We start from the raw sequence: 26,918 nt of genomic DNA, 5'->3' as shown, positions 1-26,918 counted from the left end.
AGCTTTTGCACAGCAAAGGAAACCATAAACAAGACCAAAAGATAACCCACAGAATGGGAGAAAATATTTGCAAATGAAGCAACTGACAAAGGATTAATCTCCAAAATTTATAAGCAGCTCATGCAGCTCAATAACAAAAACACAAACAACCCAATCCAAAAATGGGCAGAAGACCTAAATAGACATTTCTCCAAAGAAGATATACAGACTGCCAACAAACACATGAAAGAATGCTCAACATCATTAATCATTAGAGAAATGCAAATCAAAACTACAATGAGATATCATCTCACACCAGTCAGAATAGCCATCATCAAAAAATCTAGAAACAATAAATGCTGGAGAGGGTGTGGAGAAAAGGGAACACTCTTGCACTGCTGGTGGGAATGTGAATTGGTACAGCCACTATGGAGAACAGTATGGACGTTCCTTAAAAATCTACAAATAGAACTACCATATGACCCAGCAATCCCACTACTGGGCATATACCCTGAGAAAACCAAAATTCAGAAAGAGTCATGTACCAAAATGTTCACTGCAGCTCTATTTACAATAGCTAGGAGATGGAAACACTCTAAGTGCCCATCATCGGATGAATGGATAAAGAAGATGTGGCACATATATACAATGGAATATTACTCAGCCATAAAAAGAAACGAAATTGAGCTATTTGTAATGAGGTGGATGGACCCAGACTCTGTCATACAGAGTGAAGTAAGTCAGAAAGAGAAAGACAAATACCATATGCTAACACATATATATGGAATTTAAGAAAAAAAAATGTCATGAAGAACTCAGGGGTAAGACAGGAATAAAGACACAGACCTACTAGAGAATGGACTTGAGGATATGGGGAGGGGGAAGGGTAAGCTGTGACAGAGCGAGAGTGGCATGGACATATATACACTACCAAATGTAAAATAGATAGCTAGTGGGAAGCAGCTGCATAGCACAGGGAGATCAGCTCGGTGCTTTGTGACCACCTAAAGGGGTGGGATAGGGAGGGTGGGAGGGAGGGAGATGCAAGAGGGAAGAGACATGGGAACATATGTATATGTAGAACTGATTCACTTTGTTATAAAGCAGAAACTAGCACACCACCGTAAAGCAATTATACTCCAATAAAGATGTAAAAAAAAAAAAAGAGGAGGAGAAGGAGGAGGAAAGATTAAAGGCAGTCAATTTTTTTTTCCCAGAAAAAAAAATGTACTTTATCACACACAAAGAATGACAGAAAGCAATGGTAAAATGCTAACATTTGAGGAATCTGGGTAAAGAGTATATGAGAATTTTTTGTACTAATTTTAGAACTTTTATGTCTGAAATTGTTTCAAAATAAATGTTTTAAAGAAATTAAAAATTAAATACGATCAAAAGAAAGCAGGTATAGCAATATTAATGTCAGACAAAATAAAACTCAAAGCAAAAAGCATAAAACAGAAGAAAAAGGGCTACTGGATAATAATTTGAAAATACAGTCTACCAAGATATAATATCATAAACCTTTTTGTACTTAACAAAATAACTTTAAAAATGAATCAACAAAAATGTAAGGGAAAACAGACAAATTCCAATCACTGTTGAATACTTTTAACTATCCTAGAAATTAACAGATAAAATAAAAGGCATTCAGATTTGAAAGGAAGAAGCAAAGCTGTCTTTACTTGCAGGCTGCATTATCCTGCATGTAGGGAACTCCAAGAAATCCATACACAAAAAACTACTAGCACTAATAAATGAGTTCAGCAAAGCTATAGGATACCAGGTTAATGTTTTAAAATCATTCATAGTTCTATATACTTAGCAATGAAAAATCTAAAAATAAATCAAGGAAAAATTCCATCAACAATAACATCGAAAATAATAAAATACTTAGGAATAAGTTTAACAGAAGTGGTGCAAACCTTGTACACTGAAAATTACAAAACATTACTAAGAAAAATTAAAGATTATCTAAATAAATGGAGAGACATTCCAGGTCCCTGGATTGAAAGACTCAATATTATTACGATAGCAATTCTCCCCAAACTGTGATCTATAGATACACAATACCTATCAAAATCCCAGAAGAATTTTTGTAGAAACAGACCAGCTGAACCTAAACTTAATATGGAAATACAAAGGATCCATAATAGCCATTATAACCATGTAAATGTAGAGCCATATAAGTGTTATCCATAATAACACTTCTGAAAAAGAAAAGAGCTGTAGGACTTACACTACTATATTTCAACATTTACTATAAAAGCAGTAGCAATTGGACTTCCCTGGTGGCGCACTGGTTAAGAATCCACCTGCCAATGCAGTGGACATGGGCTCGACCCCTGGTCCAGGAAGATCCCACATGCCACGGATCAACTAAGTCTGTATGCCACAACTACTGAGCCTGTGATCTAGAGCCTGCGAGCCACAACTACTGAAGCCCATGCACCTAGAGCCCATGCTCCTCAACAAGAGAAGCCACCGCAATGAGAAGCCTGTGCACCACAACAAAGAGTAGCCCCCACTCACCGCAACTAGAGAAAGCCCGCGTGCAGCAATGAGACCCAACACAGCCAAAAATAAATAACTAAAATAAATAAATTTATTAAAAAAATAAAAAAAGAAATGGGGAGTCCCATGACAAATCTTTACACTTATGGAGAACTGATTTTTGACAATGGGTGAAGGACTGTCTTTTCACCAAATGGTGCTGGGACAACTGGATAATCATATTCATAAAGACGAATTTAGATTTGTACTTCATTTGTATTTCACAAAAATCAACTCAAAATGAATTATAGACTTAAATGTAAAACATAAAAATATAGGAGAAAAACTGTGCTCATGGATAAGGCAAAGAGTTCTCTGGTACACCACCAAAAGCATACTCCACAAGACAAAGAGTTGGTAAGCTGGACTTTATCAAAATAAAATATGTTTACACTTTGAAAGACACTGTTAAGAAAATGAAAAGGCAAGCTAGATACTGGAAGAAAATATTTGCAAATCATGTGACTGAGAGAGAACCTGGATCTAGAATATTTAAAGAACTGTTACAATTTGGTATAAGACAACCCAATTTTATAATGGGCAAAGATTTGAATAGACATTTCACCAAAGAAGAAAAACACATGCCTAACAAGTACATTAAATGATGCTCAACATCTTTTCAACCTGATCTCAGTTATCAGGCAAATGCAATCAAAGCACAATGAGATATTTCATACCCTAGCACTAGAATGGCTATAATAAAAAGATAGTGGGCTTCCCTGGTGGCACAGTGGTTAAGAATCCTCCTGCCAATGCAGGGGACACGGGTTCGAGCCCTGGTTCGGGAAGATCCCACATGCTGCAGAGCAACTAAGCCCATGAGCCACAACTACTGAGGATGCGCTCCAGAGCCCACGAGCCACAACTACTGAGCCCGCATGCCGCAACTACTGAGGCCCATGTGCCTAGAGCCCGTGCTCCACAACAAGAGAAGCCACTGCAGTGAAAAGCCCACGCACCACAATGAAGAGTAGCCCCTGCTTACAGCAACTAGAGAAAGCCCGTGTGCAGCAATGAAGACCCAATGCAGCCAAAAATAATAAATAAAATAAAATTTAAAAATAAAAATAGATAGTAACATGTGTTTTAAAAAGCCCTTACCAGCTACTGAACTGTATGCTTAGAAATGGGTTAAAATATTAAATTTTATGTTATGTATATTTTACCGCACACACACACAAAGCCTTTACCAATTCTTTAAAAAAAAAAAAAGATGAATAAAGCAGGAAAAACCAAAGCCAAACCCCCCCAAATCTTCCATCTTTAGATGGCTTCTCTGGTGATTTCTATCAAATATTTAAAAAGGAAGTAACACAATTTCACGTAATCTTTTCCAGAAAACAGAAGAGGAGGAAATACTTGCAAATTTACTTAAAATGAGGTAAATTTAAATGTATAATTAAAGGCATCATGATTTACTTTTTGCAGAAAGTGCATTACTAAAGTATAAAAGACATAAAGTATTGGACCACAAGTCTTAAGAACTGGGTTCCAATCCAGATTTTGTTACCAACTAGTTGTATAATCTTTAGCAAGTTACCTCATCTTGTTGGGCCTCGGTTTCCTCATTTGTAAAATAAGGAGAAGTACCAGAGAAATCCTTTCCATCCACATAATATAATTCTATGGTATATTTATTACATAAAATTTTGTTTAAAACTTGCCCAATTCTAAGTTGGTATAACCCTTCTGGAAAACAACATGGCAATATGTAGTAAGAGCCAGTTCATACACTTTGGAGAAGTTTTTCAATTTCTGGATATTTATCTTAGGGATATTTTTCAGCCAAAGCAAAAGAATACATAAAAAGATGGTCACTTTAACAACTCACATGTCCAAAAAGAGTGGAATAAGATAGTAATACAAAGAAATATCAAATTACTAAAAATTAGTATGAAGATAATGAAAAATATTTTTGTTAGATAATAATCAGAATATAAATGATTTAAAATATAAAAATGTACACAGTATATAAGTATGTGCCAAAGAAAATGTCATATGAGCTAATGAAAGGAGTATTAGAGTTGTGAGTCCAAAGGTTTTTTTTTAATCATAAAGAGTTTTTTTTTTTTTTTTTTCCTTTTTGCGTTACGCGGGCCTCTCACTGTTGTGGCCTCTCCCATCGTGGAGCACAGGCTCTGGACGCGCAGGCTCAGCGGCCATGGCTCACAGGCCCAGCCACTCCGCAGCATGTGGGATCTTCCCAGACTGGGGCATGAACCCATGTCCCCTGCATCGGCAGGCGGACTCTCAACCACTGCGTCACCAGGGAAGCCCTAAAGACTTTTGAAATGTTGAAACATTATATACTCAAAAAGAAAAAAACAAAAACTTGTCCAAAGGATAGAGATACAAAATATCAGGATTATGTTGATGAGGTTCTAAATTGCCCTGGCTTGACTAATGCTTCCTAAGAGTGGTTATGACCCTAGGGCTCCCAGCTGAAGGCTCAATGATTAAAACTTTTATCAACTGATACTGGAATTATCAACAGTATTTTACTTGTCCTACTCAGTGTTGAGATAAAGCCTGGAAGTCTTATGATTTTACCAAATACCCATTAAAATCCAGATGTAATACTGGAGAGTTCAAAATCCTTATGCCTGATTATTTCGTTTATCACTGTTGTTCCCTTTCAAGTTCTCAATTTAAAATTTCTCAGGCAGCCTTCATTTTTAAATGTATCAGCCACAAAACTATTTGAGTTATACAACCACCAAATTTCCTCTAAAGTAAGAATAGTGAAAAGAAGGGAGTATCTAGCTTCCTGATTTTCCTTTGTATTTCTATAGCTGTTTGCTAGGATGGGAACTTCGAGAAGGTCAGCAGAGAGAATACTTGGTAAATGCTACCGTGCACAATCCTCATAAAAGTAGGTGGAACCATATGAAATTATTTGTGTAGATCAAAAATTTGACTATCAGCAGTCTCATATGGCTCAACGTAGGTCAGTGCCTTTTTTTTGTTTGTTTTTGTTTTTGTTTTTTTTGCAGTATGCGGGCCTCTCACTGTTGTGGCCTCTCCCGTTGTGAAGCACAGGCTTCAGACGCGCAGGCTGAGCGGCCATGGCTCATGGGCCCAGCCGCTCCGCGGCATGTGGGATCTTCCCGGACCGGGGCACGAACCCGTGTTCCCTGCATCGGCAGGCGGACTTTCAACCTCTGCGCCACCAGGGAAGCCCCAGTGCCTTTTTTTTAATTAAGAAAAACTTTATGTCCCCTTTGAGACTCTGTAGAATCACTGTCAAGGACTCTCCTTAACCCTCTCAATGAGTGTATTTACGTGAATCCTTTTTTTCAGAACCAGAATTTAAGCAATTAGTTTTTGCTTGTTTGCATTAAAATGCCAAAGCCATAAGCAAAACCAAGAAGTGTTTTAACAGAAGCCAACCAAAGAATAAATATCAGAATTATCCTATTCAACTCAATTCCTGTCAAAGTCATGTTTTTCCTCACAGAAGCAGTAAGTTTTGGTGCCAACATTTTCAGAGCAACGCTTCTTCCACTTCCAACAGAAATCAATCCCATTTTGAGAGCAGCTTACCTGAAACTACCATAGACTATAAGTAGAATGGAAATCAGAAATGTAGACACTTGACTGGAATCCACCAGGGAATAGGCCCTAGAGAAATAAGAGGAAAAAAATTTTAATCACATGGCAGCAAGTCCTCATGGAGTTTACAGTCTGATGGATTTTTATAAACCCCACTAAGTTTTATTTTTGTCTTTAGGAAGGAAAACAAGTATAAATTAGCATTAACAAAATACATAATTAAAACACAGATCTGCTAGCTTAACATAAAGAGTAAACGCATAGCTTCACAGCTATTATTAGTTAACATTCACAGGATGTTAAATGACATTAATGTAAAAAATGCCATCCCCATATGATAGGCAATATGTGCTTCCACTCCCAAGTTAAAAAGTACCAAAACATCTACCAACTCTGTACACTTGAATTATCAATAGTATTTTACTGGTTTTGCTCAGTGATGGAGTAAAGCCTGTGTCTCTCTCCTGGATTCTAGTTTTATTTTTATAACTGCCTATTGGTTCTCTCCATCTAGGTGTCCCACAGAAGGTTCTTTCAAGTCAACACGTCCAAAACTAAAGTCATTAGTCTTCCCTTCATACCCAAATGTCTTAAGGAATGATATCATGATTCCCTCAGCATTCTCGACACCCTGTTCTCTTACTTCCCAAATGTGACGACAGTCAGTAAGTCTCACAACTTCCACTTCTGCAAATACCCTACTTCTCTCAATTCTACTGCCAATTCCTTAGCTCCCTTCTATGGCTTGACTATCAGAGATCTTTTTGCGGGGGGGGGCACATCACTCGGCTTGTGGGATCTTAGTTTCCGGACCAAGGATCGAACCCAGGCCCCCTGCAGTAGAAGCACAGAGTCCCAGGGAATTCCCAGCACCAAGGAATTCCCAATGTTTGCAAGTCTGTCTTCAGGAATTCACCGTTCACACTATCCATTCATGTTATGGATTTTCCTAAAACAAATTTCTCTTCATTTTTTCCCTCAATAAATATTTAATGATGCTTCTGTGCCTGGCACTCTGCTAGCCCCCAGGGACGTAATAAAAACCAAGACTGTCTTTGTCTTCTCCCTGAATGTCTTTTCTAAAGGAATTTAAAAATTAAATTTTGTTCTAAAGCAACGAAAACAAAAAGTTAACATAAGCAAGTGAATATAATTGTTGAAAATGTTATAAATTTTCAACAAGTACAGGGTACCTTGAGAATGTATAATTCTCAAATCTTAGGATTCTACCTAAGAACTAGGGGTGGGGGGGCTTCCTTAGGGGGGCAGATGAATGAGAGAGATACAAGACTCAACAAAATAGGATTTGGTGATTGTTTATGAGGCTAAGAGAGGATCCCCAGGTTTCTGCTAAGCAGCTGGTGGATGGCTATACCATTTGGCAAAAAAACAGGAGATTTGAAGTTTTGGATGTGCTGAGGAAACAGCTGGCTATCTGGGTCTAGAGTTCAGAAGCAGCTCTAAGCTAAGGATACATATTGGGAGCTCATAACCTTCCACATGGTAATTGAAGCCACGGGTGTGGGTGAGAAGAGGACCCAGGATGAAAGCCTGAAAATTCAGAAATTTAAAGATCAGAAAGAAGGAGGAGCTGCAAAGAAAACAAAATGAAACAGACAAAGAGGAAGAAAACCCAGGATAGCAGGTAACTGATGAAGTGTCTTCAAAGAGAGCAGCAGGATCACATGAGATGCTGCCTGAACTTAAACTGCTCTACCCCTTACCAGCAGTTAGTTTTCATTTGCGTTAATTACTTTTCTGATGTAATTAATTTTAAAGTGAATTACAGTGAGATTCAGCAGCTTTTCATATAATTAAGGGCCAATAGGCATTTTTTTTAAAAGCAATTTAAAAGTTTTTCAGACTCCTGATCTATAAAATATGAAGGGAGCCTGTTTTTGTGGGGGGGGCACTTTTCTTTTGATGGTGTTTTATTTAGATGACTTAGCTTTTCTATACCTTTCATGTTCTGAAGCATATTGCCATTCCCTAAAAAGTAGATTAAACATTTAAACTTCCCAAACTCAGTGTCTTAAGGTTTGGTACTATTGTTTTTTTCTTTTGCTATAACTCTCAAATCAATGGAGACCCTCCAGAGACATCACTTAAGACTTCTAGAAGTCTGGGTTGAATTTTGGTTAAACCAGCTCTTCCTCCTCCACAGTTTCTCTATGCTGTGCTCTACTCTGTGTGACTAACCATACTTAGTCACTGACTTTCCTCACAATCTGTTTTTCAAGGTGCAGTCTTGGCCATGTGTTAAATACCTTACGAAGAGGCTGATTAGCACTACCTGTTCTCATCTCCATTTTCTGGCGATAAGCATACTACCCACCCACTGCAGAGCAAAATGCATGGTTTCAGAAAAAATGTTCTGATGTTTCATTTAATGGTTTCTTCTATACTGGACCAGTTTATTTTTCAAATAAATCTGTATCAAGAAAATCTGGTTAAAACTGACTCCTAATATAGTTCATGGTATTTTATAATTTACAGTAAAACTTTTAAAAAAGTTTGAACAACTTTGAAAACTACCAAATATCCCATAATTAGAAGTTCTAATTTATTTCACAGTGTTATTTGAAATTTCATATATTTCAACTCAAACTACCATTATGGAAGTTTTACAAAAAGCCTTTTAACAAAAAGAATTTATTATAAACTACAGAACATGGATTAAAATCAAAGGCCAGGGGCTTCCCTGGTGGCGCAGTGGTTGAGAATCCGCCTGCCGATGCAGGGGACACGGGTTCGTGCCCCGGTCCGGGAAGATCCCACATGCCGCGGAGCGGCTGGGCCCGTGAGCCATGGCCGCCGAGCCTGCGCGTCTGGAGCCTGTGCTCCCCAACAGGAGAGGCCACAACAGTGAGAGGCCTGCGTACCACAAAAAAAAAAAAAAAAAATTAAAGGCCAGCAATCTTATTTTACAGCCCCTCTGTATCCTATACTTCAGACTCTACCAAAGCATCAACAGAAATGTATCATCTCTCAGGCCCTCCCATTGAGGTGACTGTTTCCAGAGACGCTGGATTCACGATAAAGAAAGGAGGAATTACTCTACACTCTGAAGTAAAGAATTCTTACAGAAATGCAAAAAGAAACTACATACATGCATTTGAGACATGCTGAAAGCAGGTTAGCCAAACGCACTAAAAACAGACTTGAAGACTGCCAAATAATGTATTAGTATAGGTCAGCTGTTGAGCTGAAACATTTTATATGGTCATTATGAAAACCATTAATTCTTTAACTACATTCCCCCATGTCTTAATAGACAAAGAGCTACCAGAAAGTTCTCTCGTATATAAGGTTATATTTCACACCCTAAGATTTTTAGAACCATGCTGGATTTTAAGAGCTGCTCTACAGTCAAGCATCTATTTCTAGCTGCTTTACCAGCAAGTGCTTAGACACATCCTGCTAAAAATCATGCCAAACTGAGACACAGAGAGTTCTGTTCTATAACGTGTTCTATGTGTCAGCCTGCCAGCTATACAATGAAAGCATTCTTGTCCACCCAACAAACCAAGCAGCTACTATTCCAACCCTGCACACTGACCTAGAATAGCACTTGGCAAACTTTCTGGTCTTGAGACCATCTATACTCTCAAGGACCCTGAGGGCTTTTTTCCTGTGGGTTACAGCTATTGATATTTACAATACTAGAAATTAAAAGTGAGAAAAAATTTAAATGCTTATTTACTAATTCATTTAAATATAATAAAACCATTACACTAGCACATAAATTACATTTTTAAAGGAAAGGTAACTGTTTTCCAAAACAAAAAATTTAGATGAGGGGCATCCTTCTACATTTTTGCAAACCTCTTTAATTTCTGGCTTAAACAGAAGATAGCCAGATTCTCATAATTCAATGCAGAATTCTCCTGCATTCAATCTGTTGCTGTATGTTACTTTAGTTGAACTTTGTGGGGGGAAAAATATCTGGCCTTACACAGATGTGTAGCTGGAAAAGGGAGGAATATTTCAATAACCTTTTCAGATAACTGAGGATATTCTTCTTTGATACTACACTAAAATTCAACAAGTGGCAATTTCTTAAAGGTTACTTGCAGTGTGGAATCTGAAACCTTATCAGTGAATTTAAAAAAAACTATATTACATTAAAATCCCACGGACTATATTATAGTTGAATGGATCTTTTACCCATGGATGATTTTGTAACATCATGCATTGGTCACCTGGAAGACACTGGTCACTGAGTTATGCAGCTCTTCCAGATGTTGTTACATTTCATTACACAATATCTGAAAAACCACATTTGTTAAACTTTTTTTAAAAATTTTATTTTATGTATTTATTTTTGGCTGCATTGGGTCTTCGTTGCTGTGCATGGGCTTTCTCTAGTTGTGGCGAGCGGGGGCTACTCTTCGTTGCAGTGTGTGGTCTTCTCATTGTGGTGGCTTCTCTTGTTGCGGAGCACAGGCTCTACGCATGCAGGCTTCAGTAGCTGTGGCACGTGGGCTCAATAGTTGCAGCTCATGGGCTCCAGAGCGCAGGCTCAGTAGTTGTGGCACATGGGCTTAGTTGCTCTGCAGCATGTGGGATCTTCCTGGACCGGGGCTCGAACCCATGCCCCCTGCATTGGCAGGCAGATTTGTAACCACTGAGCCGCCAGGGAAGCCCTGTTAATTTCACTCTTGAGGCTAATGATAATGGGCACAAAATTCCTATTTTCATGCAAATTTTATCACTGGCAAATATAACTTTTTCCCCCTTGAAGTAACAGGCTCACTTCATTCATTTTTGAGAAACTGTCTGCCACACACCCAAGTGTGAATAACTCCATAGTTTGTCCACTAGTCATCCTTCAAGTAAAAATGGAAGGTTCCAAGAAAGAAGTAGCTAGTTCAGCTAGCATTTTAAATGACTGCACAAGTGTTTTTCTTAAGAAAACCAATGGTATTTTATTATATAGCAGAAGTGCTTAATAAGAACTTTTTAAAAGTTAATTGAAGTATAGTTGACTTACAATATATTGGTTTCAGGTGTACAACATAGTGATTCAGTATTTTTATAGATTACACACCATACAAAGTTATAAAATACTGACTACACTCCCTTTGCTATACATTACATCTCTGTGACTTATTTATAACTGCCGGTTTGTACATCTTAATTCCCTTCACCTATTTCGCCCTTTTCTCCCCTGTGGTAACCACTAGTTTGTTCTCTGTATCTGTTTGTTTTGTTATATTCATTTGTTTGGTTTTTTAGATGCCACATACAGTATTTGTCTTCCTCTGTCTCACTTATTTTACTAAGCAAAACACCCCCAGCAGGTCCATCCTTGTTGTCACAAATGGCAAGATTTCATTCTTTTTTATGGCTGAGTAATATTCCACAGTGTGTGTGTCTATGCATACATACACATGCCCCCACATCTTCTTTATCCATTCATCTGTCAGTGGGCACTTAGGTTACTTCACGTCTTGGCTATTGTAAATAATGCTGCTATGACATTAGGGTGCATTACCTTGTCGAATTAGTGTTTTTGTTTTCTTCAGATAAATACCCAGAAGTGGAACTGCTGGATCATATGACAGTTCTATTTTTAATTTTTTGAGGAACTTCCATACTGTTTTCCACAGTGGCTGCATCAATTTACATTCCCACTGACAGTGCACAAGGGTTCCTTTTTCGCCACATCCTCACCAACTCTTGTTATTTCTTGTCTTTTTGATGATAGCCACTCTGACAGGGGTGAGTGATACCTCACTGTGGTTTTGATTTGTATTTTCCTGATGATTAATGACACTGAGCATCTTTTCATGTGCCTGTTGGCCATCTGTATATCTTCTTTGGAAAAGAAGGTCCTCTGCCCATTTTTATTTTTATTTTTTATTTTTTTTATTGGTGGTACGCGGGCCTCTCACTGTTGTGGCCTCTCCCGTTGCGGAGCACAGGCTCCGGACGCGCAGGCTCAGCGGCCATGGCTCACGGGCCCAGCCGCTCTGCGGCATGTGGGATCTTCCCGGACCGGGGCACGAACCGTGTCCCCTGCATCGGCAGGCAGACTCCCAACCACTGCGCCACCAGGGAAGCCCTCCTCTGCCCATTTTTGAATCGGGGGCAGAGGACTTTCATTTTATTAGAAAAAAACAAGTGCGCTCAAGGATTGAGATTTAATAAAAGCAATTTTCACTGCTTTGCTCTAAGTGAAACTGCCTTTCTTTTTTTTTAAGCAGTGTGTGCATGGTGGTGAAGAATACAATGATTATTAGTTCAAGCGTGGTGCCACTGCGTTGATTCATGTTACAGCAGCACAGCAATGGTTTTTTTAAATGCGCCACTGCTTTTCACTGCAAGAAAAAAAATGTCAAAATGAAAAAGGCAAACAACTTTATTAGCATTATGAAAATAGTATGACCTTGTAGACTCCCTGAAAGGGTCTGAGTTAACCCCAGTGATCCACAGGCCACAATTTGAGAACTGCTGCCTTATACATTTCCCCACAAGCCCTGGCTATATAAACTGCTAGTATTTTCTCACATGCAATTCTAACACATCACAAACCACCAAGTGTAGCTACAATTTTTTTGTGCTTTGCAAAATACTTGGCTTCAAATACAATATGCAGAAAATGACATATTCCAGGCCTAAGAAATGTTACAATCTTTCTCTTCATGGTGGAATATATTGAAACAGAATTTAATTTGTATTTTTATCAAAAATATTGTCTATCATAAGGTCCACAATAATTCTCTTCCACATTTTTTCTTATTTTAAGGGAAAAAAACAAGTATGTATTCTAAGCATAGTAATGGAACAGGTGTCTCATCAAATAAAATTTTAATAAATTAAATCCATGTTTAAGATACAAAAAGACAGACATTTAAGAAGGTTACAATCTAGTAAAGACACACTGTACAAGGCGGCAGAATGTAATGTTTAATAGAGAAACAAAGTGCTATGGGACCTAATCAAACTTATAAGCTTTTGCACAGAAAAGGAAACCATAAATAAAACGAAAAGCTAACCTATGGACTAAGTCCCCAGTACAATCAAGGCAGCTATGAAGCAAACACTGCATTTCTTCCTACAAGAGATTATGCGGTGCAAGCTCAGGAGCAGACGTTGGGTTGCTTTCCAAATGAGGGTGGGATGGGGTTCGGGGAACCTGGAATTTAAATATGACCTGTGTTATAGTAGCTGCTTAAATTTTTTTAGCTGCCTTTTGATGAATTAAGGTATGGAAGTTTGCTGCTGTTTCCTATGTGAAAAGCTGTATCAGTAATCAGAATAGCAATATTTACCTGCAACAGTATACCCGCAATATGATGCACTATGTATGTACTATGTATGGATGAATCTCAAATGCATTATGCTCAGAGAAAGAAGGCAGACTCAAAACACTACAAATATATCCCATTTATATGACATTCTAGGAAAGACAAAACTAAAGGGAGAAAAAAGAGACTAATTGCCAGGGGTTGGGGGTGGGAGGAGGGATGATTACAAAAGGGCATAAGGGAACTTTGGGGGGCAATGGAAATGTTCTATTTCTTGACTAAGATGGTCGGTCCAAGACTATGTGTGTTGTCAAAATTCACAGAACTCTACTCCTAAAAAGAGTGAATTTTACTGTTTGTAAATTATACCTTAAGAAATCTGACTTTTAGAAAAGTAGGGGGAAAAGGGATGACTGGCTGATGTATTAAGAACATATTCTGACTTCCCTGGCAGTCCAGCGGTTAAGACTTCACCTTCCAATGCAGGGGGTGAGGGTTCGATCCCTGGTTGGGGAGCTAAGATCCCATGTGCCTCGTGGCCAAAAAACCAGAACATAGAACAGAAGCAATGTTGTAACAAATTCAATAAAGACATTAAAAATGGTCCACATCAAAAAAAAATCTTAAAAAAAGAGAACAGATTATAGAAGCAACGTAAGTATTCAATGACAGATGAATGGATAAAGAAAATGTGGAACATATATATAAAATATATTTCATATAAAAATATATAAAAATAAAATGGACTACTCAGCCATAAAAAAAGAATGAAATTTTGCCATTTGCAACAACATGGATGGACTTGAAGGGTATTATGCTAAGTAAAATAAGTCAGACAGAGAAAGACAAATATTGTATGATACCACTTATATGTGGAATCTAAAAAATACAACTAGTGAATGTAACAAAAAAGAAACACAGATATAGAGAACAAACTAGTGGTTAACAGTGGGGAGAGGGAAGGGGAAGAAGGCAGAGGATTAAGAGGTACAAACTACTATGTGTAATATAACTAAGCTACAAGGATATATAGTACAACACGGAATATAGGAATAGTCAAAAATTTATACTAATTATAAGTGGAATATAACCTTTAAAACTGTGAATCACTATGTTGTACACCTAAAACTTATGTAATATTATACATCAACTATACTAAATAAGTAAATAAATAAATAAATATCAACCTTGGGGTGGGGGGAAAGAACAGATTATAGTGCGGTAACACAGAAGCAGAGAGAACAGGCTACTGTGATAATTCAGGCACAAGATGACAGATGACAGATGATGGCTGGCACTGGGGTAAAAGTCATGGTAACGTTGAGAAGTGATCTGATTCTAGTTATATTTTGAAGATAAAGTTCTGCAGAATTTCCTGATAGATTGACCATGGAGCACGAGAGAAAGAGGAGCAAAGGATGACTACCATGGTTTTAGCCCAATCAAGTGGAAAGATGGAGCCACCACCAACAGAGACGGGAAGGCTACAGATGGAACAAGTGGGGGGCGGGGAGGAAGGGGGTTGGGGAGTGGGGATCAGGAACTCAGTTCTAAGTTCTAGTCTGCTGTAAAATAGAGATTATGCCATTACTTAACTCATAGTTTGTTTCGTTTCAGTAAACATCACTGCATTCTCCATTTCAGTTGGAAGTCTTACTATGCAGACTTTGCTGTGACCCTAGAAGGAAGCCCAGGCATCATATAGTTCTGCTCACTGCAGCTTGATGGGTCTACCAGCTCTCACCCCCAAGTTAAACATGTTCCTCTTTTACAAAAGGGAAAAATGTGTTCACTATCTTTGGCTCCTTTAATCAGGTTCCACTTACACCCCTCTTGAAGAAATTCCTCCATGTTACTATTTCTATATTTCACTCCTTATGTTCAATGTTTATCCCGAAGGAGAGGTTGTATACTTTGGGAATTCATGTCTGAATCACTTATATTTCTGATACAGGTTTTCCTTCCTATTATGGAGTTTTTCATTTCTACTAGTAAAGTGCGTGCTTAATAGAAAAAAAAACAAAACCATTTTGTTCTCATCTCTCCCATCTGTTAGCAGTTCCTCCTAAGTTCTGTAGCTCCTGATCCTTTTTGCAGAGTCTCTCTATTCTCTCCTTTACATTGACTATCATTTTAATCTGAGAGTTGAGAAGAAAGAAAAAGGTACTATACATTCCCACTGAAAGGTTTTCTTCTCTTAAGAGAATGCCAGTGCTGTTTCCTACGGTAGCACTGTCACCTAGAAACCAAAATTCTCAGCTGACATAACATTTCAGGGCTAATCTAATTCCTAGGAAACTACTTGGCACAGTTCAATACACAAAAACCAGCAGTACACTTGCCTTTATACCACCAACAATCTTAACTCTCAAATTGTAAATTCCTAATAGTAATTATAACTCCTTGGCTTTATTGACCATTTAATATGTGTGGGGTGCTGTGTTATGTGCTTTATTTATTTAACAACTTCATTGGAGTACAATTGCTTTACAATGATGTGTTAGTTTCTGCTTTATAACAGAGTGAATCAGCTATACATATACATATATCCCCATATCTCCTCCCTCTTGCGTCTCCCTCCCACCCTCCCTATCCCACCCTCCCTATCCCACCCCTCCAGGTGCTCAAAAAGCACAGCGCTAATCGCCCTGTGCTATGTGGCTGCTTCCCGCTAGATATCGATTTTACATTTGGTGGTGTATATATGTCCATGCCACTCTCTCACTTCGTCCCAGCTTACCCTTCCCCCTCCCCGTGTCCTCAAGTCCATTCTCTACATCTGCATCTTTATTCCTGTCCTGCCCCTAGGTTCTTCAGAACCTTTTTTTTTAGATTCCACATATACGTGTTAGCATACGGTATCTGTTTTTCTGACTTACTTGCTGTATGACAGACTCTAGGTCCATCCACCTCACTACAAATAACTCAGTTTCGTTTCTTTTTATAGCTGAGTAATATTCCACTGTATATATGTGCCACATCTTCTTTATCCATTCATCTGTTGATGGACACTTAGGTTGCTTCCATGTCCTGGCTATTGTAAATAGAGCTGCAATGAACATTGTGGTACATGACTCTTTTTGAATTATGGTTTTCTCAGGGTATATGCCCAGTAGTGGGATTGCTGGGTCATATGGGTAGTTTTATTTTTAGTTTTTAGTGATGTTGAGCATCCTTTCATGTGTTTGTTGGCAATCTGTGTATGTTCTTTGGAGAAATGTCTATTTAGGTCTTCTGCCCATTTTTGGATTGGGTTGTTTGGTTTTTTTTGATATTGAGCTGCATGAGCTGCTTGTATATTTTGAAGATTAATCCTCTGTCAGTTGCTTCATTTGCAAATATTTTCTCCCATTCTGACGGTTGTTTTTTCATCTTGTTTTCCTTTGCTGTGCAAAACCTTTTAAGTTTCATTAAGTCCCATTTGTTTATTTTTGTTTTTAATTCCACTTCTCTAGGAGGTGGGTCAAAAGGATCTTGCTGTGATTTATGTCATAGAGTGTTCTGCCTATGTTTTCCTCTAAGAGTCTGATAGTGTCTGGCCTTACATTTAGGTCTTTAATCCATTTTGAGTTTATTTTTGTGTATGGTGTTAGGGAGTGTTCTAATTTCATTCTTTTACATGTAGCTGTCCAGTTTTCCCAGCACCACTTATTGAAGAGGCTGTCTTTTCTCCACTGTACATTCCTGCTTCCTTTATCAAAAATAGGGTGTCTGTATGTGTGTGGGTTTATCTCTGGGCTTTCTATCTTGTTCCATTGATCTGTACTTCTGTTTTTGTACCAGTAACATACTGTCTTGATTACTGTAGTTCTGTAGTATAGTCTGAAGTCCAGGAGCCTGATTTCTCCAGCTCCGTTTTTCTTTCTCAAGATTGCTTTGGCTATTCAGGGTCTTTTGTGTTTCCATACAAATTGTGAAATTTTTTGTTCTAGTTCTGTGAAAAATGCCACTGGTAGTTTGACAGGGATTGCACTGAATCTCTAGACTGCTTTGGGTAGTAGAGTCATTTTCACAATGTTGATTCTTCCAATCCAAGAACATGGTATATCTCTCCACCTGCTTATATCATCTTTAATTTCTTTTATCAGTGTCTTACAGTTTTCTGCATACATACTTTTGTCTCCTTAGATAGGTTTACTCCTAGGTATTTTATTCTTTTTGTTGCAATGGTAAATGGGAGTGTTTCCTTAATTTCTCCTTCAGATTTTTCATCATTAGTGTATAGGAATGCAAGAGACTTCTGTGCATTAATTTTGTATCCTGCCACTTTACCAAATTCATTGATTAGCTCTAGCAGTTTTCTGGTAGCATCTTTAGGATTCTCCATGTATAGTATCATGTCATCTGCAAACAGTGACAGCTTTACTTCTTCTTTTCCGATTTGGATTCCTTTTATTTCTTTTTCTTCTCTGATTGATGTGGCTAAAACTTCCAAAACTATGTTGAATAACAGTGGTGAGAGTGGACAACCTTGTCTTTTTTCTGATCTTAGAGGAAACAGTTTCAGTTTTTCACCATTGAGAACAATGTTGGCTGTGGGTTTGTCATATATGGCCTTCACTATGTTGAGGTAAGTTCCCTCTATGCCTACTTTCTGGAGGGTTTTTATCATAAATGGATGCTGAATTTTGTCAAAAGCTCCTTCTGCATTTATTGAGATGATCATATGGTTTTTCTCCTTCAATCTGCTAACATGGTTTATCACACTGATTGATTTGCATATATTGAAGAATCCTTGCACTCCTAAGATAAACCCCACTTGATCATGGTATATGATCCTTTTAATGTGCTGTTGGATTCTGTTTGCTAGTATTTTGTTGAGGATTTTTGCATCTATGTTCATCAGTGATATTGGCCTGTAGTTTTCTTTCTTTGTGACATCCTTGTCTGGTTCTGGTATCAGGGTGATGGTGGCCTCGTAGAATGAGTTTGGGAGTGTTCCTCCCTCTGCTATATTTTGGAAGAGTTTGAGAAGAATAGATGTTAGCTCTTCGCTAAATGTTTGATAGAATTCGCCTGTGAAGCCATCTGGTCCTGGGCTTTTGTTTGTTGGAAGATTTTTATTCACAGTTTCAATTTTAGTGCTTGTGATTGGTCTGTTCATATTTTCTATTTCTTCCTGATTCAGTCTTGGCAGGTTGTGTTTTTCTAAGAATTTGTCCATTTCTTCCAAGTTGTCCATTTTATTGGCATAGAGTTGCTTGTAGTAATCTCTCATGATCTTTTGTATTTCTGCAGTGTCAGTTGTTACTTCTCCTTTTTCATTTCTAATTCTGTTGATTTGAGTCTTCTCCCTTTTTTTCTTCATGCGTCTAATGGTTAATCAATTTTGTTTATCTTCTCAAAGAACCAGCTTTTAGTTTTATTGGATCTTTGCTATCATTTCTTTCATTTCTTTTTCACTTATTTCTGATCTGATCTTTATGATTTCTTTCCCTGTGCTAACTTTGGGGGTGGTTTGTTCTTCTTTCTCTATTGCTTTAGGTGTAAGGTTAGGTTGTTTGAGATTTTTCTTTTCTTGAGGTAGGATTGTATTGCTATTAACTTCCCTCTTAGAACTGCTTTTGCTGCGTCCCATAGGTTTTGGGTCATCGTATTTTCATTGTCATTTGTTTCTAGGTATTTTTTTTATTTCCTCTTTGATTTCTTCAGTGATCTCTTGGTTACATAGTAGCGTAGTTTAGCCTCCATGTGTTTGTACTTTTTACAGTTTTTTCCTGTAACTGATATCTAGTCTCATAGTGTTGTGGTCAGAAAAGATACTTGATAAGATCTCAATTTTCTTACATTTACCAAGGCTTGATTTGTGACCCAAGGTATGATCTATCCTGGAGAAGGTTGCATGAGCACTGAGAAGAAAGTGTATTCTGTTGTTTCTGGATGGAATGTCCTATAAATATCAATTAAGTCCATCTTGTTTAATGTATCATTTAAAGCTTGTGTTTCCTTATTAATTTTCTGTCTGGATGATCTGTCTATTGGTGAAAGTGGGGTGTTAAAGTTTCCTACTATGATTGTGTTACTGTCAATTTCCCCTTTTATGGCTGTTAGCATTTGCCTTATGTATTGAGGTACTCCTATGTTGGATGCATAAATATATACAATTGTTATATCTTCTTCTTGGATTGATCCCTTGATCATCATGTAGTGTCCTTCTTTGTCTCTTATAATAGTCTTTATTTTAAAGTCTATTTTGTCTGATATGAGAATTGCTACTCCAGCTTTCTTTTGATTTCCATTTGCATGGAATATCTTTTTCCATCCCCTCACTTTCAGTCTGTATGTGTCCCTAGGTCTGAAGTGGGTCTCTTTAGACACTGTATATATGGGTCTTGTTTTTGTATCCATTCAGCCAGTCTATGTCTTTTGGTTGGAGCATTTAATCCATTTACGTTAAAGGTAGTTATCGATATGTATGTTCCTATTACCATTTTCTTAATTGTTTTGGGTTTGTTATTATAGGTCTTTTCCTTCTCTTGTGTTTCTTGCCTAGAGAAGTTCCTTTAGCATTTGCTGTAAAGCTGGTTTGGTGGTGCTGAACTCTCTCAGCTTTTGCTTGTCTGTAAAGGTTTTAATTTCTCCGTCATATCTGAATGAGATCCTGGCTGGGTAGAGTAATCTTGGTTGTAGGTTTTTCCCTTTTAACACAGTTTAAATATGTCCTGCCAGTCCCTTCTGGCTTGCAGAGTTTCTGCTGAAAGATCAGCTGTTAACCTTATGGGGATTCCCTTGTATGTTATTTGTTTTTCCCTTGCTGCTTTTAATATTTTTTCTTTAATTTTTGATAGTTTGATTAATATGTTTCTTGGCATGTTTTTCCTTGGATTTATCCTCTATGGGACTCTCTGTGCTTCCTGGACTTGATTAACTATTTCCTTTCCCATATTAGGGAAGTTTTCAACTATAATCTCTTCAAATATTTCCTCATTCCCTTTCTTTTTCTCTTCTTCTGGGACCCCTATAATTCGAATGTTGGTGCGTTTAATGTTGTCCCAGAGTCTCTGAGACTGTCCTCAATTCTTTTCATTCTTTTTTCTTTGTTTTGCTCTAGAGTAGGTATTTCCACTATTTAATCTTCCAGGTCACTTATACGTTCTTCTGCCTCAGTTATTCTGCTCTTGATTCCTTCTACAGAATTTTTAATTTCATTTATCGTGTTGCTCATCATTGCCTGCTTGCTCTTTAGTTCTTCTAGGTCCTTGTTAAATGTTTCTTGTATTTCCTCCATTCTATTTCCAAGATTCTGGATCATCTTTACTATCATTACTCTGAATTATTTTTCAGGTAGACTGCCTATTTCCTCTTCATTTGTTAGGTCTGGTGGGTTTTTACCTTGCTCCTTTATCTGCTGTGTGTTTCTCTGTCTTCTCATTTTGCTTATCTTACTGTGTTTGGGGTCTCCTTTTTGCAGGCTGCAGTTTCATCGTTCCCATTGTTTTTGGTGTCTGCCTCCAGTGGCTAAGCTTGGTTCAGGGGGTTGTGCAGGCTTCCTGGTGGAGGGGACCAGTGCCTGTGTTCTGGTGCATGAGGCTGGATCTTGTCTTTCTGAAGGCCAGGACCACATCTGGTGGTATGTTTTGGGGTGTCTGTGACCTTATTATGATTTTAGGTAGCCTCTGTGCTAATGGGTGGGGTTGTGTTCCTGTCTTGCTAGTTGTTTGGCATAGGGTGTCCAGCAGTGGAGCTTGCTGGTCATTGAGTGGAGGTGGGTCTTAGCGTTGAGATGGAGTTCTCTGGGAGAGCTTTCGCCATTTGATAGTATGTGGTAACAGGAGGTCTCTGGTGGACCACTGTCCTGAACTCGGCTCTCCCACCTCAGAGGCACAGGTCTGACACCTGGCCAGAGCACCGAGACCCTGTCAGCCACACGGCTCAGAAGAAAAAGGAGAAAAAAAAGAAAGAAAGAAAAAAAAAAAGAAAAGAAAAGGAAGTTATTAAAATCAAAAAATTTAAAAATCATTAAAAAAAATAAAGAAAGAGAGCAACCAATCCAAAAAACAAATCTACCAATGATATCAAGCACTAAAAACTAATCAAAAAAAAAAAAGACAGCCAGAACCCTAGGACAAATGGTAAAAGCAAAGCTATACAGACAAAATCACACAAAGAAGCATACACATACACACTCACAAAAAGAGAAAAAGGAAAAAAAATCTATATAAAAAAAAAGTGAGCAACCAAATCAATAAACAAATCTACCAATGATAATAAACTCCAAATACTAAACTAAGATAAACATAAAACCAGAACCAAATTAGATGCAGAAAGCAAACCCCAAGTCCACAGTTGCTCCCAAAGTCCACTGCCTCTATTTTGGGATGATTCGTTGTCTACTCAGGTATTCCAGAGATGCAGCGTACATCAAGTTGATTGCTGAGATTTAATCTGCTGCTCCTGAGGCTGCTGGGAGAGATTTCCCTTTCTCTTCTTTGTTCGCACAGCTCCTGGGGTTCAGCTTTGGATTTGGCCCCACCTCTGTGTGTAGGTGGTCGCCTTTTGCCATCTGTTCTTCGCTCACACAGGATGGGGTTAAAGGAGCAGCTGATTAAGCGGCTCTGGCTCACTCAGGAGGGGGGAGGGAGGGGTACGGAATGCGGGGGGAGCCTGCAGCAGCAGAGGCCAGCTTGACGTTGCAACAGTCTGAGGCATACCATGTGTTCTCCTGGGGAAGCTGTCCCTGGATCACGGGACCCTGGCAGTGGCAGGCTGCACAGGCTCCCAGGAGGGGAGGTGTGGATAGTGACCTGTGCATGCACACAGGCTTCCTGGTGGCTGCAGTAGCAGCCTTAGCGTCTCATGCCCGTCTCTGGGGTCCACGCTGATAGCCACGGCTCGCGCCCGTCTCTGAATTCCCTCTCCTCACACACCCAGAAACAACATTCTCTTGCCTCTTGGGTAGGTCCAGACTTTTTCCCGGACTCCCGCCCGGCTAGCTGTGGTGCACTAGGCCCCTTCAGGCTGTGTTCACACAGCCAACCCCAGTCCTCTCCCTGAGGTCTGACCTCCAAAGCCTGAGCCTCAGCTCCCAGCCCCCACCCATCCCGGCAGGTGAGTAGACAAGCCTCTCAGGCTGGTGAGAGCTGGTTGGCAGTGATCCTCTGTGCAGGAATCTCTCCGCTTTGCCCTCTGCACCCCGGTGGCTGCGCTCTCCTCTGTGACTCCGAAGCTTCCCCCCCTCCGCACCCACACCCCCGCCCCTGTCTCCGCCAGTGAAGGGGCTTCCTAGTGTGTGGAGACTTTTCCTCCTTCACAGCTCCCTCCCACTGGTGCAGGTCCCGTCCCTATTCTTTTGTCTCTGTTTTTTCTTTTGCCCTACCCAGGTACGTGGGGAGTTTCTTGCCTTTTGGGAAGTCTGAGGTCTTCTGCCAGCGTTCAGTAGGTGTTCTGTAGGAGTTGTTCCACATGTAGATGTATTTCTGATGCATTTGTGGGGAGGAAGGTGATCTCCATGTCTTACTACTCCGTCATCTTGAAGGTCTCCCCTGTGCTATGTGCTTTAAATAAATCAGCCCATTTAATACTCAAAATAATCCTGTGACAAAGTTATCATTACTGTTATTCCTATTTTACACATGCAAAGATAGCATTCAATTTAAGGTAACATTCATAAAAACGGGAGGTATTATGTCAACCTTAGAAATAAAATAAGCAAGAACCAAGTACCTAAAATTTGGCTTGAATGTCCAATATTTAGGCAGTATACTAAGGAGTATGGCATTTAATTAATCCCCAAAGGATCATGAGAGATCGGTTTCTGCCTTATACTATTATTTCCTGGCTCTAACATTAAAAAAAAAAAAAAAGAAAAAAAAATAGAGGCATGCCCCTCTTAAAGTGGATCATATGAAAATGTCAAGTTGCTCTCATAGCAGTTCAGAGCTCACTATACTATACAGGCAACTTGTTGCCACGCTGTTGTTTAACATTAGATATCTGAACTACAAGGAAGACTCTTTTAAAAGTGTTTGGGACAGATGTTTCACTGAGCCCTTCCGAAGTATAAGGAATGCTTTATGCACTACATCAGCCCTATGGGGATATGGTGATAACTCACAGCTCCTGACCTCAAGATTACAATCTAAGCGGGAAGAGAAAACACACATAAACAACTCTAAATGAACCAGAAAGACAACTAAAATTCAGTAAAAGGAACAGACAGCTACAGGAGAGGAGGAAGAGACTACTTCCAATTGCAGAGTTCAAATTAGCCTCTTCTGAAGACGTGACATTTGAGTTGTTCTTGAAAGATGAGTAGGATCTGGATATGTGGAATCCAACAGGGAGAACATTCACAAGCAAAGGATACAAGACGAATGATGGCATAATGACAAAGAAGTATGGGGTGTGCTAAGTACTTGGAGGTTACTTGGAGCACGGGGACCAGAAAGGAAATAGAGGAAAAGAAGCCTGGTCAGGTTGGTTAGGCTGGGCGCAGACAGGCCTTAAAAAAGGGAGAGAGACTAGGAGAGAGTCTAGACAGGAAGAATATCCGAATCATTTTAGGAGGTAGAAGAGAAGTAGAATGGACAGCATTTGGCAGCTGACTTGGTATAGCAGAGCAAGAGAGAAATAGGAGTGAAGCTGGGTAAATAAGAAGGTGGTAGTACAGTAACAAAAATAATAAGAGTGTGGTGCAAAGGAGGAGAAACGAATGCATGCGAGAAGGGACAGGGAAAAGAGTTGCTCTTTATATACTGAGCTTCAAGTGATAGAGAGATCTATAAGCGGTGAGATCCACTTTTGTTTTATACAACTAAAGTGGGCTGCAAACGTGGGGCCAGAGCTCAGGATTGAGATTTCATTTTAACATACACACAAATATGAAAGGTGACTGTAAATTTGCACAGCACTGACCTTCAAAGACTCAGAATAAATGTGTCAAGGATCAGACACTTTCACTTATATTCTCCTTTCATCCTAATGAGATAATACTTATTTCACAAGATTTAATTCTCCTTTAATCCTAATGAGATAATACTTATTTCACAAGATTACTTATCACCATTTCCTGAAATTTTAATATTTGGCCTATAAATTCTTCCTAGCTAATGAGTTCACTAGTTGTGATTAACATAACCAGTTTATGTTAATCACAATCTGGAATGCAGAAACAAAGGAAACATCACGAGACTGAGTTTTAAAAGTCTTCAGTTCATAACAGGCAACCAAGCTAGCATGAGAATCTTTCTGTTCATTTTCAGCACAATCACCTGTGCTAACCAATTTCAAGGCAACTGTGCCAACGTTAATAAGGGGGCCACAGAGTAGTGAGAGGGGCTCAGTGGTCCAGAAGTCTTCTCAGTCATCTCCAACAGGGGTTGTGAGTGGGGTGGTGGGTGAGGATCCTGCCCTCTGAAGCACCCTTTGAGAGACTGCCTGAAAGACGGACAGATGGGCCATGACAGCTTCCTCCTGGACACCTAACATTCAGGAGGTGGGAAGCAAAAGAGGACCATGGATGTTGCCTAAGAAGGAGAAGTTAGAAATGTCTACTAAAACAAGGAAAGACATTTTCCCCCATTGTCTATGTCTTGATACTTCTTTCTGCAATTTTAAATTCATTCTCCTTTCCTATCACAGTGAATATGGATCAGCTGAGCTATTCTCACCGTTATGAATGGTATGAAAAGCACTAAATGAAGGTCTTGAACCACTCTGGTTTAACCAAAGATAAAAACAACCTTTGTGCTTCCCTTTCTGTAATTCTATATTTCATTAACAAATAATAAAACAAGTGTTCACCTGTGTGCACCGTGGGTAAAATGTACCAAAAATACGCAGTAATAAATCTTCCACACCATCACATGGAATCTGATGCATCTTATTAAAAAAGTGTAAGCCTCTAATTACTGAAACCTATGTTTCAGAATCACAATACTTTAGAGATGGAAGAGAACCCATCCACATGCATTTTACAGCTATAGAAAAATGAGGTTCGGGAAACCTATGTTTCAGAATCACAATACTTTTGAGATGGAAGAGAACCCATCCACATTTATTTTACAGCTATAGAAAAATGAGGTTCGGGCAGCTTACCTAGCTTGCTGTCTGTAACATTCTCTCCTTGTTTTGAACTTCTGTGTTATCACCTTGGTATTACATAACAGCTATTTGTGAACATCTTATTAGCCCCGTGGGACCACAATCTCCTGGAAAATAGGGACCCTGTTCTAACTTTCTTTTAATGATGTCTAACAGAGTGTCCCATGTATAGAGAGTGCATAGTAAATGTCTATGAAATCAGTTACCACTCAGAAAGGAAGGAGGAAAGGAAACTCTCAGCCAAATAACATATTGTTCTAAAGCTCAGAGTGAAAGGTCATTTCTATAATGGCAACCACACTATACCTAATCATCCCCATGATTTATTAAAGGCTCTCTAAGCATGTAGCCCTCACTGAGCACTAGCTCTTGAGTTACCTCTCATTCCACAAATTCTATGAAAGCTCATTCCTTACAATATAATAGATGATCAAGAATTTTTCCGGCAAAGTTCAGAATCTCTAACCTTTAACCCATTCTACTGCCACTCTCAAACAAAACAAAGGAAATGTAACATTTGATAGTCAAAAAAGTCTTAAGAGAAAAATGCTCTTCTGGTTTCAAATCCTTAGCTGAAATGAGTATCTCCTTCCTTCTACAATCTTATTCCCTCTTAAGAGATCTTTTCTATGAAGTTGAAAATATCTTGAAAAACAATATCCTTACACCCTACCTAAAAAAGCTTAATGAAAGGAGGAAAATCTGTACGGTCTCTTAAAGTTAGTAATATAGAAAGCTGGAACTATGTATACAAAGCCCCTGCTATTGTAAGATCACGAGAAAACAGCTAGCCTGGGAAAATAAAAGAGAGGTGAACCATTCCTAACATCTTAACAGACACTTCAAGCAACCACTTGTTCTACAAATACCACAGGCCCCTTGGGAATCCTCAGATCTGGTTGCTAACTTGAACTCAGCAACTTGCCTTGCAAAGGAACTGTTCTCTGCACACACCTGCTGCTCCTCCCATCAAGACGCAGAGTCTGTTTCCCCTCTCCCTCGAACCTTGGTTACCCCTGTGATTGCTCCAACCAACAGACTACTACAGGAGTAAGACTGTGCCAGTTCTGGGCCTAGGTCAAAAGAGACTCGGCAGCTTCCATTTGTGCCTTCTTGGAACCCTGAGCTGGCATGTAAAAAAAAGGGAAGTCCAGGCTCTACTGCTAGAAGCAAGAGGCCACGAGGAGAGAGAGGCCCTGGAGGAGGAGCACTTCGACACCCTAACGGAAAGCCAGCACCGAGGCTCCAGGCATGCGACGTGAGACTACACTGGATTCTCCAGTCCCAGTAGAGTCCAGCAGCTACCACATGGAGCAAAGATAAACAATCCCAACTGCAGATCCACAGACAAATACACATGAGCAAATACACTATTTCTGAAAGGAGAGAATTTAGAAATGGCAGGCAGTGGCTGCCTGTGGTTAGGAATGAGACTGAGAGTGGCAGCTCAGCATGGAGAGGAAGGTGGGTATGGGGTATGCTCATAAAAGGGCAATATGAGGGGTACTTTTAGTGTTAGTCCTGCTCACTACCTTGACT

General features: G+C 39.1%; 1 protein-coding gene across 5 annotated transcripts in view; it reads right to left on the bottom strand.

The window, feature by feature from the left end:
* SPPL3 (signal peptide peptidase like 3) overlaps positions 1-26,918 on the bottom strand; it is a 117,938-nt gene that overhangs the window by 42,441 nt on the left and 48,579 nt on the right. For all 5 annotated transcript variants that reach the window (XM_060121650.1, XM_060121651.1, XM_060121652.1 and 2 more), the window contains exon 2: positions 6,076-6,153. In XM_060121650.1, coding sequence (XP_059977633.1) covers positions 6,076-6,153 — 78 coding nt within the window. The remainder of the gene's footprint in view (positions 1-6,075; positions 6,154-26,918) is intronic.

Source organism: Lagenorhynchus albirostris, chromosome 14 (genome assembly GCF_949774975.1).
Source record: "Lagenorhynchus albirostris chromosome 14, mLagAlb1.1, whole genome shotgun sequence".
Taxonomy (NCBI): domain Eukaryota; kingdom Metazoa; phylum Chordata; class Mammalia; order Artiodactyla; family Delphinidae; genus Lagenorhynchus; species Lagenorhynchus albirostris.
The sequence above is the reverse complement of the archived record's forward strand: the minus strand, read 5'-3'. Positions and strand labels throughout refer to the sequence as shown.